This window comes from Lutjanus erythropterus, chromosome 12, assembly GCF_056507025.1.
Source record: "Lutjanus erythropterus isolate fLutEry1 chromosome 12, fLutEry1.hap2, whole genome shotgun sequence".
Taxonomy (NCBI): domain Eukaryota; kingdom Metazoa; phylum Chordata; class Actinopteri; order Lutjaniformes; family Lutjanidae; genus Lutjanus; species Lutjanus erythropterus.
The window spans coordinates 26,875,822-26,893,684 of record NC_139328.1 but is presented as its reverse complement, the minus strand read 5'-3'; the positions used below and the strand labels follow the sequence as shown (position 1 = coordinate 26,893,684).

Here is a 17,863-nt window from a genome sequence, read left to right as displayed (position 1 = left end):
TTACACACAGATCAAACATTGAAATCAATTACTTTTGATAATTAAGCATCATTAACCATATTTCCCAAAGTGTTGAATTATTCCTTTAAAAACACCAACTACTGGCACAAAACCCTGTTGTTTCATGTACTCAAGTGTTTTCTTGTAATTTACTTACCTCATTTATGTTTTTGTCATTATTTTGTTTTCATTTTGCAAACTTAAGCTGAACAAAATTAGTATTTTGGACATAATTTGTGAGTTTTAACATGTTTAAATGTCCAAAGTATCCCAAAGATCCCGGAGGACATAGTTACAGTATTTTAACCATGAATGAACACACACAAAAAAACTGCAGTAATGAAGTTTACAGTCAGTTATGCAGCTGGTCTCAATATTTCATCCCCATGTTGCTGATTTGTGGACACCAGCTCCAGGATTTCACTGCGTCACTCGGTTTTACCCTCCTCTGCTCCTTTCACTTCCTCTGTGGGACGAAGGAGTCTTTTACCTCCACGTGTTGTGCAGTCGTTTCATGTAGTAAAATAACGTGGCATCATTTCCAGACTGTGACTACAAAGACTGAATCTGATCTGTATGAACTCCTTCAGGCAGATGTAAGTTAGTTAGAATATTCTGAGTTTACTTTGTTCTTTTTTTTTTTTTAATCAGTATTGTATTTATTTCAAGAGGACAGTGTTTTTGACTGACTGAAAGGCTACACTGATGAGAGGCAAAATGTAGATTTGTGGACACTGTTTACAGATGCCTTGGATACTTGACTTCTGTCAATAAAAATGTGAAAAATAATAAAACAGTATTACAGAAATGGCTGGTGTGTGGGTTTTATTTTGTGTAACTGTTGTTTTACAGAGTCAGTGTATTTTCTGGTAGTTTAACCTGAAGTGAATATGGCAGCAGCTTCTTTAGGGAAACAAATAAACATAATATTAATTTGAATTCTAAAAATATAGAGATTATCTAACTGTGAAACCTACTGAATACCTTTAATTCTAACATGTGTTTACTAATTTATTTGATAAATGTATTATATAAGAGTCAGTTTTCAGAGCTGTTCTATTCCTGCAGATTTTATTTCAAAATTCTTGACAAAGACTTATAGGACTTTTATTATCTACTGTTGATATTTCTGCACTGTAGTATCACTACTTTTACTTAACTACACAATCAGAGTACTTCTTCTATCACTGAATGTTGATGCCTTAAATAAAAAAAACTGAGTAAAACACAGGAAAAAAATGAAACCACAAACAAGATTTCACATTTTAATGATTCTATTTTACAGACAAGCTTTTCATAAAAACAAAACCACTCTGCTTGCAAGGCATGCATGAAGATATGTACATGTATTTTTCAACTCATATTGAGCTCCATCTGTGTTTAACAGCAGCTTTTGAGAGCAGCTTACAGTTCAGAGAGAGCAGCCCAACATTCACGTGTAAATGCTGCAGGTTTATGGCTCATTTTGTTTTAAAGTAAAACACTTTTACACTCTTTTTGAAGCAGACGGTATCCTTCAAGTCTTTATACTGTAATGTTCTTTCGATGTTCTGTGCAAGTTGTTCCACTGCTGTTTAAGACCTGGAAGTAGTTAAACACATTTCTAAGAACCTGGTTATAAACACAGTAAATTGTAAATATTCCTCCCCCTCGTTTGCTACAAACACGGTCCATAAGCTCAATACTGGCCGAAAAAAAACCTTCTGTTCTGTATGCAGAGTGTGTGGACAAGCTTATTTTCCTTTACAGTGACTTCAAACCCAAGCAGGTGAAAACGATCAACAGATTAAAAGTAAACATAATGTTGTAAATATAAGATATTAAAGGGATAGTTTGGAGTATTTGAAGTGGGGTTTTATGGGGGATTTATCCGTAGTCAGTGTATTACTATTACAGTAGTTTGGAGAAGCAACAGGAGTACTGCTGTAGGAAGTTTAACATTGTACTGCTGTGGACAGTGTCGGAAGAAAAACTTATTTTTAACACACGGTATGTGAATTCTGTCGCTTGGAGTCTCTCACATCAAGACTTAAGACGTAGTTTGGTGTTGTGGTAGCAGTGGTAGACCAGCAACTCCTGCGTTCAGCCAGGTAAAATGAGTCTGGCTGAGAAAGCAAGGGTGATATTTGACTGATTCAACCATGGTTTCCTGTTGGAAAAGGCTGTCTGACAGCGACGTAACATTGTGAAAATATTCTTAACATGGCGTACAATTAAACTAATGATTTGTTTTTTTTAGTTGTCTAAAATACGTTTTGCTACTGACCCCGTCCACGGCAGTCTATTACTTTACTTCCTACACTGGTACTCCTGCTTCTCCGAACTGGCAGTGTGTCAACCACCATCTACTTTAGTACTTTAGATAATACACTGAATATGTAATGCATACAATCCCACTTCACATAATCTTTACTATTCCTTTATTACCAAACAAACTTTGTGTCACTTGAGAATAAAACTGAAGACTTTGAATTATGGTCCGATACTGAAATCGATCTAAAAAATTTTATTCAACTGAATTCTTCTCTGGGAGTCTCGGAAACAAAGTGCAGTTTTGTGTATAAATATCCATTAATATGAATTTTCCTCGAAATTCCACAGTTCCTTAAATGTGGGGAAGAAGAATCCTAAAAATAACCACAAATCATGAGACTGAAATTGCCTTTTGAGCAGCACTTCTCCAGTCCCAGTTTACATGCAGGAGGCTGGTATCAGAAACTTAAGTGCATTCGTGGGTATGAATATACAAAGACTTCATTGAGACGAATAAAAACTAAAATGGCAGAATGTGTAAGGCAGAATTTTCCCTCAGTAGCACAACAGGAGCAGGAGAAACACCTTCAGAGGTGGAGATCCTGAGGAGAACAAAAACCGACAAAAGAAAAAATGAGGTTCATGATTGGGGTCAGGATACACATTAAAACTACATCATCTTCATGACATGTTAGTACACACTGTTACCTGTTAAGTCACCTGCTGAATGAGCCCTTTTTCTGGATCATGTTTATCATCCAGCTCCTCATCAGAGTCTGAACACAGAGAGACACAAATCAGTGTGAAGATACAACAAAAAGTCCAACCTGGAGCCCTGAGGTTTAAAGGGATAGTTCCACAGTGTTCAGTGGCTCTTTGACTATTTATATCATCAGTTTTAAAACTGATCTCAAATCTCAGTGTTCCTGGCATCAGTTTGTACTTCATCCTCCTGCAGAGACATGAACCTGAGATTCACAACAGTTAACCATGATGCCTTTTTTTTGTTTAAAACAGATTATCGATGTGTTGTAAGCAGTTGCAGAGAAGGGGGGATACTCTTAATTTATGACCTCAATTTTTTTGAGTGGTCCAGTCAACCAAGGACAAACAACTAACTGCTACAAACAACTGTGTTATATACAGTGACACGTAAGAATATTTTATATGTAATATTTTATATGTCTGTTGTGTTTGACATGGACAACATGGATAATTGCACTGATGACGTTACACAGCAGCCCTCAGTACCTGATGAATGTATGTTTTTGGATGGAGATAGTAGTTAGACACTGTTTGTGATGATAATCAGAAATAAATAATGGAGGGATAGATAAAAAATTGGACCACCTCCACCGCATTTAAGTGATGAAATACTGTGTAATAAATATATTAAAAAATATATATGAAATCATATTTGTCGTAATGTTTAACGTTACATAAAAAGGAAACGTAATGTATAACTTTAACAGTGATGTTTTCAAGTTTAGGAATATACTTGAATATACTCCTTTTAAAATTCTTAATTTTAAACACAATCTGGTGTTTCATCTGTACAATCACTCATCTAAACCAAAAATATTTTAGTATTTAAAATGAAACAATCTCTTTGTTTGTCATTCATAGCTAGATAAGTTCTCTTTGATCCCAGTTAGGGAGCATTAAATATATATAATCAAAACATACACTCAAATATAATATGAACAGCTGGAGAATCAAAGTGACAACATACATTGATTGCTGTGTGTATAAATAAATTGGCATTTACATTTATAGTAATACTTTATATGTCATAATAAAAACTTTGAGCCTGAAATTTCTGGTTTGGTTGAATTTCACTCTTAAAAGCTATAGCAACTGTATAATTTAGTTTTTATTCATTTTGTCATTGTTAACTTTTTTGCTTAGTTAAGTCTCCTTTTTGTCATGAAATAAATGTTTTCAACAATTACTTTTTGTCAGGGTTTTTTTTTTGATGAAATTGTGAATCAAGAAGAGCTTAATGTAAGTGTGAGATTTGTCAACAGACCTGCAACAGACTCTGGTGGAGAGTAGAACTGTCCGTCAGATAAAGGACCTGGACCCATGAGAGGAGCTCGCTCTGTGGCGCCCATGATGGACAAATATCCTGAAACACAGTGAAGACAACACATGAAGGGAGCTACAAATGTGACAGCACGAGATAAACTGATTGTTATTCAAAGTATGCAATAACATTAACTATATACTTCTTCCACCACTGAATAATGGTAGTTGTAGTAGTGGTGAGAATATTAGTTCCAGTTTTAACAGTAGTAATAAATATATTGGATTAGCAGAGTTTGGTGACTGTGGCTCACTGTTTTCGTCTTCGGCCTCTTGAGGCAGAACCTTGAAGTCGAGCAGCCATGTTTCTATCCAGGCCAACACGAATGAGATGATGGGCAGCAGGTAGCCGAAGGCCCCCTGACTCAGCAGCTGTGCACAAACACACATACACAAGTGTATAATACCTTTAGTTTTCAGTGCACAAACTAGTACATTTCATGCCAACAAAAAAGAAAATTCGATGTAATCTGTCTACACTATGAGTATTTTTTATGTTATCTGGGATTTTGAGCAGAATATCTGCAATATAAAAACTTCTAAATCTAAAAATTTGATGCAAGCAGGTAATCAAACAGCACTTACAACAGCACCTTCAACTAAGAAGGTGAAATGAGCAGAAATTATAGTTATTACACAAAATTATTAAATCCTACTAGAGTTATTTGTGATTTGGGAGAGGAACTATTGCCTAAACTGTATGGGAAACTATTGTATTTGATAATAATAACAACAAAAATAATGGCAAAACAACAATAACAATAACCTAAATGCAAGGGCCTCCAAACAGAACATTTATTGTTTAGATGTTTTTAAATATTGAATATCGTTCTCTTAATGAACAGCAGGTGGCGCCTGACCTTCCTCACAGTATTGATGTCAAAACTAAACAGAAATGTCTCTTTTTACAGTCATGTGAGTCTTACCTTTGATAAAATGACTTTAACAATCAGGAAAGCACAGCTGACTGCAGTTGTGATCTGTGCAAACAGAGGAAACACCGGTCAGACTCTCACACTGCAGACGTGGTGTTATTAATCATCTGGTGATGTCAGTCTGGTTATTGTGTTTAGAAAGGCACAGACAATAGTAAATGACTTACAGTTACAGCTCTAACATGTAGAATGAACTATTATAAAACAAAAATAAAAACAATCTCATCTGTTAAAAAAGTTTTCTTATCAGCACATTTCAGAGAAAATATATACTGATACCAACAGACATAGATCTGATAGGCCAATGTTTGGTCGATCAATATATCAGTCAGACTCTAGTATCATTCAAATCTTTCTCACTGCACTATTTTAAAACTGCATTCTTTTACATTTTTTTCAGTGTTCTAACTGATTTGTTGTTGTATTATTTTCAATGTCATTTATTTCATTGTACATTTCTCAGGTATTTCTTGCTTTTACGTTTTTATAAATAACTTTGTATCTTGTAACAAATAAACTTGTAACAAATTAAGTTATTATTATTATTTATGTAACGACATTGGCATTTTGAAATGTATTTCAACGTATGAATGATTATGAAGGCCACAGAGAGTTTACTTATGGGGACAATAAAGTATATCAAATCCTAATCAGTAGAAGATCTACATTACACTGAAATATATGACACCCTGATTACTCATTTACATGCATGTAAATAACAACAAACACAGCTGACTGTGTAGGAGGTTTCACTGCATATAAACAACAGTATGAGGTTGTTGTTTTTTTTTTAACACAACAGCGCCCTCTGTTGGTATGAAGAAACACTGTCAGACTTACTGCGATGGCCCACCAGTGACGAAGCTTACAGACGGCGTAAGCCATGATGAGAGTGGCAAACCTGAAAACAGCCAGGAGCTGAGGGAGAAGAGGGAGAAGAGGGAGGAAGACATAAAAATAAGGGAAGGAAAGAAAGAAAGAGGAGCAATGACAGGAAGATAAAAAACACAAAAGACAATAAAAGAGGAGGGATAAGAAAAAATACAATGAATGAATGAACGAATAAAGTTAATCAAACATGATAATAAATAGGGTATTTCTGTAAGAGCTTACAAAAATATCAAAGAAGGAGGCGCGGTAGTCGTAGTGCAGGACTTCTATATTCAGCTGCTTCTCAATGCCACCGTTCACCTGTCAAACACAAACACAAACACAAACTGATGATGGAAACTCTATTACTAATAGAACCAAAACACATTCCTGATCTGCTGCTACGTTATGAATCGAGTCTGTGTTGCATTTGTTAGAAAAGTCCAACAAGTCTAACAAGTCACGGAGAAAACAACAGTATTATTCATAATTTCATATGAAATTAATAACACTATGTGATAATAAGAATTTGTCAACTACCCATATATCTAAAGAATATCAGCTGATATATCAATATCAAAACATTTTTACCTCTAAACATCAGCATCAACCAACTGGGCCAAAAACAACTGAGCCACTTTTCTGTTGGTCCACTTTAAGAGGACTGAGCTTGGTTAAAAGAGGACTATGTGTGAAAATACCCTAAAACTAAACATTTACAACTTTCTAGCAACAGCAAGATTTATGTGTCGAAGCCACTGCTCTTTTCTCTAGAGTGTATTTAATGAAACTATTTAATGGAGGTGGTCTTTACTTCTGGGGGGGGGGGGGCTCTGCTATAAAACACTGCAAGAAACTCTGAATGTCAAAAATAGACACAATGGGAATTTAGACTGACAATACAAACTATCGGACTCGCTTGACTGGATTCAGTTTGCTCAGCAGCCGCATCAGCTCCACTGGTATCATCAGTATGAGTGGAATGAAATGTTTGGCAGAAGTGTCACTTGAGATGTTGAAACTGTTTGGTGAATAAACTTTTTCTGGAACTTCCCGGCCCTGCAAAGGTCTACTGTGTGTTTATGAAGTCTGTATCTTTAATTCTTAACCAGATTATCAGATTGCCAATATTATTCAAGTTATTTATTTGTCATGTACACAACAATTACAATGAATGGTGGACTACTGGTTTGTTTAGGTTTGATTAGCACTGATAGCGTGTGCTAGAAAGGTGTTAAATAACGTTGAGGTGAACAAGGTGTCAAATAACTCTAAATAAATGATTGAACAATCATCGACATTAGCACTTTGAATTTCCTTGTGTCTAAATGGTGCTATGTAAATAAGCTTGCCTTGTTTTTTGTTTGTGTTTGTGTTTTCTCATTCCTAAGATGTTAAATACAGATGGAAAACATCCCAAGCACATTAAGATAACAAGAAAATAAGGAAATGCAGATACAGACACCACCATGCACCTCTAGTGGGTCACACATGATGATTGAAAGAGATTATGTTTACAAATCTATACATTTTTATGGAAAAATGTTGAATATCATGCCTTTAAGTTACTACTTAAGGAAAACAAGCTCACTCTCAGTCGATTATTTGATCGACTAATCAATGTTGTTTGTTTTAAAAGAAAACTGTGGAAAATATCAGAGTTCATGCTCAAATGTCTTGTTTTACTCACAACCAAAAGATACTCAGTTTACTGTCACAGAGGAGTAAAGGCAGTAAAATGGAATTAAGACGTTGGAATCAGAGAATTTAGACTTTTTTTTTCTTGAAAAATAACTCCAAATAGTTGCAGAATAATTTAATAATCGGTTATTCAATGAACTACTCCAGCCCAGATAAATCTTCTCTGATATTTGACAGTGCTGATGTTGACTTTATGACCACCTACTGGCCCAGTATGTTTGAGCATTTGAAAACTTTTTTGCTTTCTTATTTGTACTGATATGTTGTAAAACAAAGGTCATGTGGAAAGACTGTGGGGAATAATATTTGTTAAAAAATGTTCTGATATGTGTAGACAAAACCTAACTTTACTGTTTGTCGTCTGATGCTGGATTTGAATGAGATGCATTATTTTTAAAGCCTGACCCTGGTCTGTACACAGTAACATAACAACCAAACCACTCAAACCAGTGTTACACTGGGGAAGGGAAGGAAACTGCTGAGCTGAAACTGTTATGATTGTGAGGAGTTTTACTGTTTTTAAAGTGAGTCACCGGAATGTCCTTCAAAAAATACAGTTATACATTAAGTGTGTTTGCGTGTGTGTGTTTACACACATCTGTGTCAGCGCTCAAGGTTCACTTTGCTGAAAGTGGAGCATTATGGGAATGTGTCATCACTTCCTCATTCAGGGCACAAAGTTTTATAGCTTCATGACCTCGATTCACTTCTCCAGCGGCACCTGACCAGTCTCTGTTTGATGGCGACACAAAACCACAAAACCATGTGGACACAAAGTCGTCACTGTGTGTACGGCTGTAGCTACATTAGAGATATATTAATATCATAAAATCATAAACATACATCAAATCTAATAACTCACATTGACCAAGTTGAGTTGGATTCATCACCTGACACAGAGTACGTATAAATGTTAGTTAATGTTTGATTAATGTCTCTGTCAACACAACTGTGTCAACTCATGTCACACAAAATCAAACACAATAAAGTCCTCTATATAATTCTCCCTCATTACAAGCATCCTTACAGGTGAATTAGAGACAAAACTGATGGTAACAAAAGTTGTCATCCGAAAGCCAAATACTAAAATGTTCAGCTTTTTTACTCTATTTTCAGCCTGTTTTTATACACAAGATTTTGTGTGTGAAGTAATGGCAAATATTTGGAAACGCAAAGAGAATATTTAGGTATTGGAGAAAGTACCAAAACAGCTAAACAGCTCCATTTCAGAGACATATAAGTATTTTTCTGCCTTACTACCTTTATTTCTACAATCTGTACATAAACATTAGCATCCCTGTATCAGAATTTAATAATATATCATGATTCAAATGGTGTGTACCCCTGAAAACTGAGACACACATTCAGTATCAGACAATCATCCACAACACAAACAGTCTTCTTACATTGAGCTCTATGATCCAGAGCAAGGTGATGAACAAGAGGTCAAAGGTGACGAAGAGGCAGAAGGTCCTCCTCACGTCCGAGATGCACTTCTTCTCCCCGGCTTCGTACGACTCCACCCTCGCACAGATAGGCGTGGTGTTGACAGACGCCATCCCCCTGCCGGTCAGCCGTGAATCGGCGCTGCTGCTACAACGGCTGTCCATCCCCGGTCGCGCACCCCTGAGCAGGGCCAGCCCCGCCCGCCGGTCAACAGAAGGTGGACTCAGGTGGAGTCAAGAGGAAGAAGATCATTGGAGCAGGAGGCAAGGCCAGTGTAGAGGATGTGAACTCAGTCAGTGGAGGTAAACGTCATCACTGCATCTGCAGGGATGATGAAGCAAAAAATAAGATTTCAGAATGACAGATTTATCCATTTACCTACTTTAAAGCTGCACTTGACTATATAATAAAGTATGTGGTAATGAAGTGACAGTGAACCATTTTCTGTTAGAAGTTCAGCTCTTTGATTTGGCTGTATGGCGCTTTACTGGTTTGGTTCAACCTCAGTGCTCTGGTCTACCTTTTTACCAAAATATCTTCGATGAACCTGTCCAGTGTCAATCTGCTGGTGAATACGGTGAAACATTTAGCAGCACAAGAGCCAGATATTCACACCAGATATGTCCCCTGTCTGGTCCCAGAGCTAAAAGAAGAATAAATATTTGGGATGTCATGATACCAAAAATTCAAGCTAAAATAATACAAGAATTAAGAGTCCACGATTTAATATTCATTGCAATATTTAAAAAATAAAAAAAGAAAAACAACTTTGTTCACGTAAAAGGATTTTTTCCTTTTAAATTAAAAAGTGTTTCTGTTTTCCTCCTTTAATTAAATAAAACAAAAGTAGCTGGCAATGACTGAAAAAGCATGTGAAAACATTTGGCATTTGGGTGATGAAACAAAAGCGATATCTATCAGCGACAGACACATCATCAATAGCAACAAAAAAGCAGTTTGAAAATGTTCCACAGTGTCACTTGAATGGATTAAATGCAAAGCAGCGCTGAACACTTAAGCAAAATGTTACCGAAATCACAATACGATCTGCTGCAATTTTCAAATGACAGGATATGCAATATTTGTTAAAGCCGAAATGTGTGTCAGAATGCCATTTTAAATTAAACACTGGTGCTGCAGAGTCCTGGCCGACACACCATTTTATAGACTTCAGGAAACATCTTTGTTTAGTACAGATCCCTGAAAAAAATAACACACCACAATCACTTTAATGTGTTTTTCAATGAAAATGAGAATACGGATGTAATAATCTTAGAGATCCTTTCTTCTAATATCGCAACTGCAATATTAGACAAAATAATTGCTATTAGATATTTCTTCAAAATCGTTCAGCCCTAACCTAATGCTAACTAGCAAGAAAGCATAAACAACCACGCCCCGGCTCATAAACAGCCACATCACAACTGATGGGAAAAGCTGATGACACAAGTGTCACAGTTAAGGATGGCTGTCCTAAGTTGTGCAAAACTGCGTTTTCCGAATTGTTCTTGCACAAGTTTAGATTCAAGCCACAAAAAAATGTACTTTGGTGACCAAATTTAGAGGCTTAGTGAAATGTGGGGCTAGTGCTTAAGAATACTAGAATCTATCTGTGCTCCCTCCAAGTGGCAAAAAATAATAAACGTAGTTTCAAAGTTTCCAAAGATTTTAAGTTTTTCAAGGAACTGCATAAAGTAGTTCCAAAACTAAATACAGTGCACAGAGTCTACAGAGAAATCTGTAGATTATTTGCATTAATGTGGTCGCATTCTTGACAAACAGACAGTTGTGTCATTTTCAACAACAAAGCAACAAAAACAGAATCCCTTTTGCATCCATTGTATTGGGATGCAGATAGAAATTTCAGATATCTTAAAACTTAAATGAAACCAACTATGTCAGCTTGCACTCTTCCGGTTTTAGGCTTTCCTCAAGATGTTGAGCCATTCACAAGCAAGTGCATCGATGAATTAATGAATGTTTTCTTGCTGATGTGTAACTCTGCCCTACTGGGGGAAAAAAAATACATGACTGCTTAATTTCACTCACATGAATATTAAACTGTTGTTCCATGACCCAGACAATAGTGTTGTTATTATCTGGATGCTTTGAACTTTGACCAGAACACTTGTTGCTTATTATGTCTATGTTGTAGGAAGTGAAAATAGGCGAAGTGTTCTGTAAGTCACACTGATGCAGAGTAACTAAAATAAGAGTGGACACATGAATCCAGCGGTTTGGTTCCAGCAGATTTTCTCTCCTGCCTCAATATAAACTGGTTGTGTCGTTGCACATGACCTAAGGATTTTCATATTTTATGGTTGTGTGGGAAACCAGCCTCATCTCAGCATCGCACACAAAATGCATCTGCTTTCAGCGTTACGTGACCTTAAATTATCTGCAAACTCTCTGCAAGAGGCTGGTCATTAATCATCATTAAAAGGTATAAAGATAAGATTTCAAGGTTTTTATTGAAGCAGAAAATTTCCAACCTGAAAAGCAGCCTTAGATTAGAGCTGCATTTTGTAAATAATTTGTAAATGATTCAGAGGTTTAATGGATAATGTCAATGTGATCTACTGGGAAAAAAATATGAGCAATTGGGGGCAAATAAAGGCCAACATACTGTAACTCCTAATCATGTCATGCACTGCAATTTCTCACAAAGAGCCTCTTCCTCTTCACATGTCTGTTAAAGTTACACCACGCTTGTCATCTAAACTGATTTGGCTGATCTTTTTTTTTTTTAGGGAAGTGGTTCTCTGACAAAAATCAAAATTTCGTATTATAGGTATTTCTCAAGTTAGTTAAGCTTCATTTATTCCGGACATCTCACTGAGGTCCAGACATCTTTTGCAGGAGATGTCACAGTGAAGTTGACCTTGGACTTTTTGGATATTAAATGTCATTACTTCATCAGTTTATCCTACTAGATGTTTGTATGTAATTTTGTCACAATTAGTGTATAATTTTTTTAGTTAAAAATGTGTTTAGTGAGGTCACTGAGTGAGGTCATTGAGACGTTTGTCCATCAAAATCTAATCAGTTCATCCTTGAACCAAGTTTGAAGAAATTCCCTAAAGGTGTTCTTGAGATGTCCCAGTCATAAGAATGGAAAAACATCTTTGGTCATGAGAAGATAAAGGCATAACAATCATTAAAAAACTTTTTTTTCCTAAAATTCTGAATCAGTATGCAGTCATGGATGCACACAAAAAATGAGGCTAACTGGTTGAGAAGTATTCAAGATTAGCTCCAGACAAGATGCTTTCCATAAGTGGGTCAAGAATCACTCATATGCATCTCCTACAAAGATTTTGGGAAAAAAGACTTTCCATTGTAGACAGTACAGTATATGTGTATGTATATCTCTGCCAATAAGTAGCAAGAAAATTGCAGTGTAGAAATGCCAAACTAGGTTTTTAGGTCATTTAGAAAGTGTGTTACATGCTGCAGTTTGTCCATCAAAGGACTGATAAATCTTTAACTGTAAAAGTCCCTCACAGTATGTCTCTCAGGCACAGTTATTAAAGAAACCAAACAAGTCTTCAGGATTAGGATCAACATTATTTGTTCATGTTCTCTGTATGTTTGCTTTTAAAATGAAGGTCAATCCCATGCAGTTGGTGCACATGCAAACGGCAACCTTCACATTCAATTTCACCTTTACAGTCTAAGTCTAAGAATCTTTTGGACTTACTTGTGACACAAGACCATAAAATATTTTACATTGTTTATTTTGAAATCGCTACGTCATTTCTTTCAGGTGAGATTTTTTTAAAGGATAGCAATTTCTCCGGTTTTATGTCAGGCAAACTTAATATTTGATCCTTTTAGCTGGAGAGTTGAGGCTTCGTGCATTAAGACTAATGAGGTTAAGAAAGCCAGCGTGCCTTGTGCAGAACCAGCCCCAATTTGAGGTACTGTCAGGAGATACAACACAGTCTTTAACAAGAAGTCACCTGAGAGAAGCTGATGGGAGCACAGGTCTGACTGGTTTCTGCGAGCAGGAACTGGAAATGTCAGATGAATAAAACTGGAACACCAAAGAAACTTCACAGACAGCAAAGAGTCTGGCTCTGCCAGCTAGACAATATTTGTCCAATGGCCCGACCCTACATGCAAGTTATATTTCATATTGTAATTCAGGGGAAGTGGAGCGAGAGCTGAAAATTATGGTCTCTGTTCTATTTAGTCAATCATGAATAGATACTGAATCAAATAAGACAAAAAAATCCCTTAAATTTAACATGTGTATCATGTTTAGGGCTGCAACTAACAATTATTATCATTATCGAGTATTCCCTTGATTAATTGATTAATTAATTAATTAATCCTGTCACAATTTTCACTTGAAAAAGAGGTTCAAAAGTGGAGCACACAGACAACACAGTCCATCATTTTCTTGATTAATCAATTAGTGATTTGGTCCAAAATGTAAAAGCCAAGATGACGTCCTCAGAAACCAGAAAATATTCCTATTTAAAATGTAGAATCAGAGAAATAATTATTCATTATTTTAAAATTCTGTATAGGATTTGATGCAGAATAAACAATATTAAAGGACTTGGGTTCAGGACAAAACAGATATTATTACTTGCTCCTTCTTAATGTTATTAAAAGATGTGGAGAAACATTTGCAGCAGGCCAACTGAATGATAATGATCTGTGTGTTTAGATTCCCTTCAGACTGTTCTCAACTTAAATCATAGTGGATGGTTGGTCACAGGATTTTTACGGATTAGTGGATTTCAATGACATATTTTCTGAAACAGTTTCTCCAGTGTAATCGCTGATCTGCAGATGAATGCGGTCATGCTGAGGAAGCTCTTTAAATCTTGTGCTTATTTGAGACCAAAGCATATTTGTGGATATTACTGTGGTACCAGAGCTGTGACTATCATGTCCTAAGCATGACTAATCACTACCAGCTCAACCACACAAAAAAGACATTAAAATAATATCCAATAAATTTGATTACATTTCTTAAAGCTGGATTAATCTGATCTTTTGGGCCACTCAAAGGAAGGGGAACTCCCAAAGCTTTTTAACACACAAATGACACACAGAGAAACATACTCAATAATGGAGTAGTGTTTCACTCTCCTTTTTGCTCTGGTTTTGTGTCCACCAGCTCCTACTAGAAGTTATATATGAAGTTTGGCTCTTTAGCTGCAATATGTTCCAGTTTCTTCACTGGTTGGTGTCTACTAGATACTAGAAACTGTCTGATGAAAACTGCTGCCTGCTGCAGCTGGAGGAGTACAACACTGAGTAATTTGATTTATTGTTAATATAAAAATGCTGATTAGGGTCTTGAAGGTGAACACAGCGTAAATAACCAGTGTGGGTCATTACTGGATAAAGAGAACTTTGCTTGGTTTAGTTTGTACTGGTGAGAGCAGCGACAGTTAGTCGATTACTCAGTTAGTGAAAGAAAATGAATCAATAACTATTTAGATAATCAATACATGATTTTAGCAATTTTTCAAGCAACATGACAAATATTTGTTGGTTCAAACTTTTCATATATGAGGCTTTGTTGCTTTCCTTTGTCATATACAGTATGACAGCAAATGAGACATCTTTGGGTTTTTGGACTCCTGGTTGGACAAAATCAGCTATCTAAAGACTTGACTTTGAGCTCTGTTATGGATATATTCCACTTTTCTCAATTTATGGACCAAATGCCAAATTAACTGAAAATATAACCATGAAACAAGGGCAAATCATCAACAATGAAAATAAGTGTTAGCTGCAGCAAAGATAGAGGAGCCAAACTTAGCAGACTGGTAAATACTGAAACTGGGTTCATTCTCACCGCAGAAGGAAACTCATCAATGAGGTGTTAGGACAGCAACTAAAATGATTGTCATTCTAGATTAATCTGCCAGTATTTTCACAATAAATGGATGGATCAAATTCTGATAATGAAAGGAGTCATTTACACCCATGACACTCAAAAAAAAATGTATCCACCTCTTTCAAAATGTAAGTCTATGGGGGAAAAATCTTTTTGGAATGCAAAACATTACATGGCATTGTCATTACACAGTTTGGCCACTGTCAACCTAAACATGTAAGCATTAATGCCCCAAAGCATTAATAAGAATATAACTTTTCTGCCATGCGCAAATTGGCTCTGCCCACTGTGAAGCATTTAATTTGTCAGAAATATGACAGAATAATAAGTGGTTCCAGTTTGCAAGCCACCAGTAAACAAAGAAGAAGTGTTTCCACCTGCCAATTTTTAATATGGACCCATGTCACTTCCTGGGAACAAAATTAGAGTCTTAAAATCTTTTAAGGTTTCTAAGAGAAAAGTTGTATCTGCTACTCACTAGTTCTGTTTTGCTGCCACAATGTTTCTGTCCCTCCTGGAAACTGACACATTACCTACCTCAATAATGGGCAGACATGCACAATGCTGTTTTGTCACATATTTTTCCTTCATCCAAAAATTGCAGCATCTGTAATTTGGATATTGCACTTGGCCATATTGAATTTTGATAATACTGCGATTAACTGTACAGCCCTAGTTAAAGCCTTACCTTTAAGAAGCTGGAACCTGCAAACTATTAATTGATTATCAAAATCGCTAGGAACTAATTTTAATTTGATTACTCAATCATTACTTAATCATTGCAGCTCTAATTTTGCGATTAATTGTGCATCTGTACACCAAGCAAAGCCTCACATTTAAGAACCCGGAACTTGCAATGTTCAAAAAATGACTTAAACTATTAACCAATAATCACAATAGTTAGGGACTGCAACTACTATTTTCATCGTTGCTTAATCTGTTGATTAATTTCTCAATTTATTAATTTGTTGTTTGATCTATATTATATCAGAAGATGTCAATCAGCATTTCCTAAAGCCTAAGATGATGTCCTCAAATGTCTCGTTTTGTCCACAACCCAAAAACATTCAGCTTACTGCCATCAAGGTGTAAAAAAACAGAAAATATTCACATTTAGAGGGCTGGAAACACAGAATTTTGACTTGTGTTTTTTCTCAGTTCTCAAAGTGATTAATCAGTTATAAAAATAGCTGGCAATTAATGTATTAATGTGCTGTGTTTTCTTGATTAATTACTCCTGTCACAATTTTATCAGTTGAAAAATCAGTCCAAACATGTCAAGCATGTTGACATACAGTTTTTGTCACAATTATTATTTATTATTAATCAATCTGTTCATCATATACTCCATTAATCTATTACTTGTTGGGTCCATAAAAAATGAAAAATGTTGATCAGTGTTTCCCAAAGCCCAACATGATATCCTCAAATTGGTTTGTCATGACTCAAAGATTTTCAATTTGCTGTCAGAAAGGAGTAAAGAAACCAGAAAATATTCACATCTGGGAGGCTGGAATCACAGAATTTTGACGTAATTTTCCCCCAAAAAAAACAAAATCTCAAACTCAGGTTATGACTCAAAATTGTGACACTAGATCTACTAGTACATGTTGACTGCCTCCCAAGGCCCAAAATACTGTCCAAACCCTGGATGGCACCGCACCGCACACAAAAGCCTGTTATAATGGGTGCACGGTGCTGGATGATCCTCGTCTGCAGCTCTGAGGCCATGTCAGTTCACTAAATGAACACATGAAGCTGCACTGGACGAGACTTTCCCTGCACAACTTGACATTACTGATGATGACAAACTGCAGCAGGAAACGCAAAGTGCAACACTGGTTCATCAAAAACACGGACAGTCCGAGGTGCAGAGGAGGCCAACAAACAGCCACAGAAACGCTGTAGCTTCATTAACGTACACTTGAACTGCTTTATATCAAATAACGAACACAGGAAGATGAAATTTACCTACACAACTACTCATGATGCGGCTGCAGCCGAAGATGCCATCATAAAACAGAGGTGTTTACCAGCATCGTTCAGTTCATTTGACAGCTAGTTAGCAAGTTAGCTTAAAGACACGTATTAAAACAGGGTTTTAAAAGTGTCCATTATGTTGCTTACCCTTAAAACATGTTCCTGGAGGTATTTTAATTCTCCTAATCAGCCCTCGGAAGGTTTCGGTCGGCAGGTTTTAACGCAGCAGACAAGTCATCTGTTTCCTCTTCGTCTGCTCAGACAGGATGGAGGCAGCATATGAAAAAAAAACTGACGCAAAGGATTCTGGGATATGAAGTCTGAAGCTGGACCGTCGGTCTTCTACAGTAAAAATTCTGATTGGTCAATAGCTTTCTAGTTAAATTAGGCAGCAATTTAACATACAGGGTGTCCATAAAGTCTCTTTACAATTTAACAAATTTATTACAAAAGCAAATGAATAGACAAATCTGTGGAAATTATTACAAAATGAAAAGAAGACATTGAAGGTTTTTTTTTTCTCATTTAATACACCTCTATATGGGCACCATTAGTTGCACAAAGTACATCAAGACGGTACTCGATTTCTTGCCATGTTCGCTGTAGCACAGCCTCATCAATGGTGGCAATGGCATCAGTGATCTTTTGCTTCATGTGTGAAACATGAATGTGATTAAAAAACTTTGATAACCGCTGAGTGCATAGAACAAATCTGATTAACATATCTCAT

The 17,863-nt window shown here is 36.2% G+C and overlaps 1 protein-coding gene across 1 annotated transcript; it reads right to left on the bottom strand.

The window, feature by feature from the left end:
• Positions 1–2,499: 2,499 nt before the first annotated feature.
• Positions 2,500–17,413, bottom strand: stard3nl (STARD3 N-terminal like). The gene is made up of 9 exons (XM_084732932.1): positions 17,281–17,413; positions 9,251–9,611; positions 6,387–6,464; positions 6,114–6,191; positions 5,265–5,318; positions 4,593–4,710; positions 4,283–4,381; positions 2,962–3,029; positions 2,500–2,855 (listed from the first exon to the last, which is right to left on the bottom strand). The coding sequence occupies exons 2-8, from the start codon at positions 9,452–9,454 to the stop codon at positions 2,965–2,967; spliced, it is 696 nt and encodes a 231-aa protein (XP_084589058.1). The 5' UTR covers positions 9,455–9,611; positions 17,281–17,413; the 3' UTR covers positions 2,500–2,855; positions 2,962–2,964.
• Between the last annotated feature and the right edge of the window lie 450 nt (positions 17,414–17,863).

Bases quoted from the DNA above. Each gene is read 5' to 3' on its own strand.
- stard3nl (XM_084732932.1), bottom strand. From the start codon at position 9,454: ATGGACAGCCGTTGTAGCAGCAGCGCCGATTCACGGCTGACCGGCAGG. The intron at 6,465-9,250 runs GTAAGAAGACTG...TGTGTTTGACAG, and splicing joins TCTGGATCATAGAGCTCAAT to GTGAACGGTGGCATTGAGAA. The intron at 6,192-6,386 runs GTAAGCTCTTAC...CTTCTCCCTCAG, and splicing joins CCTCCTTCTTTGATATTTTT to CTCCTGGCTGTTTTCAGGTT.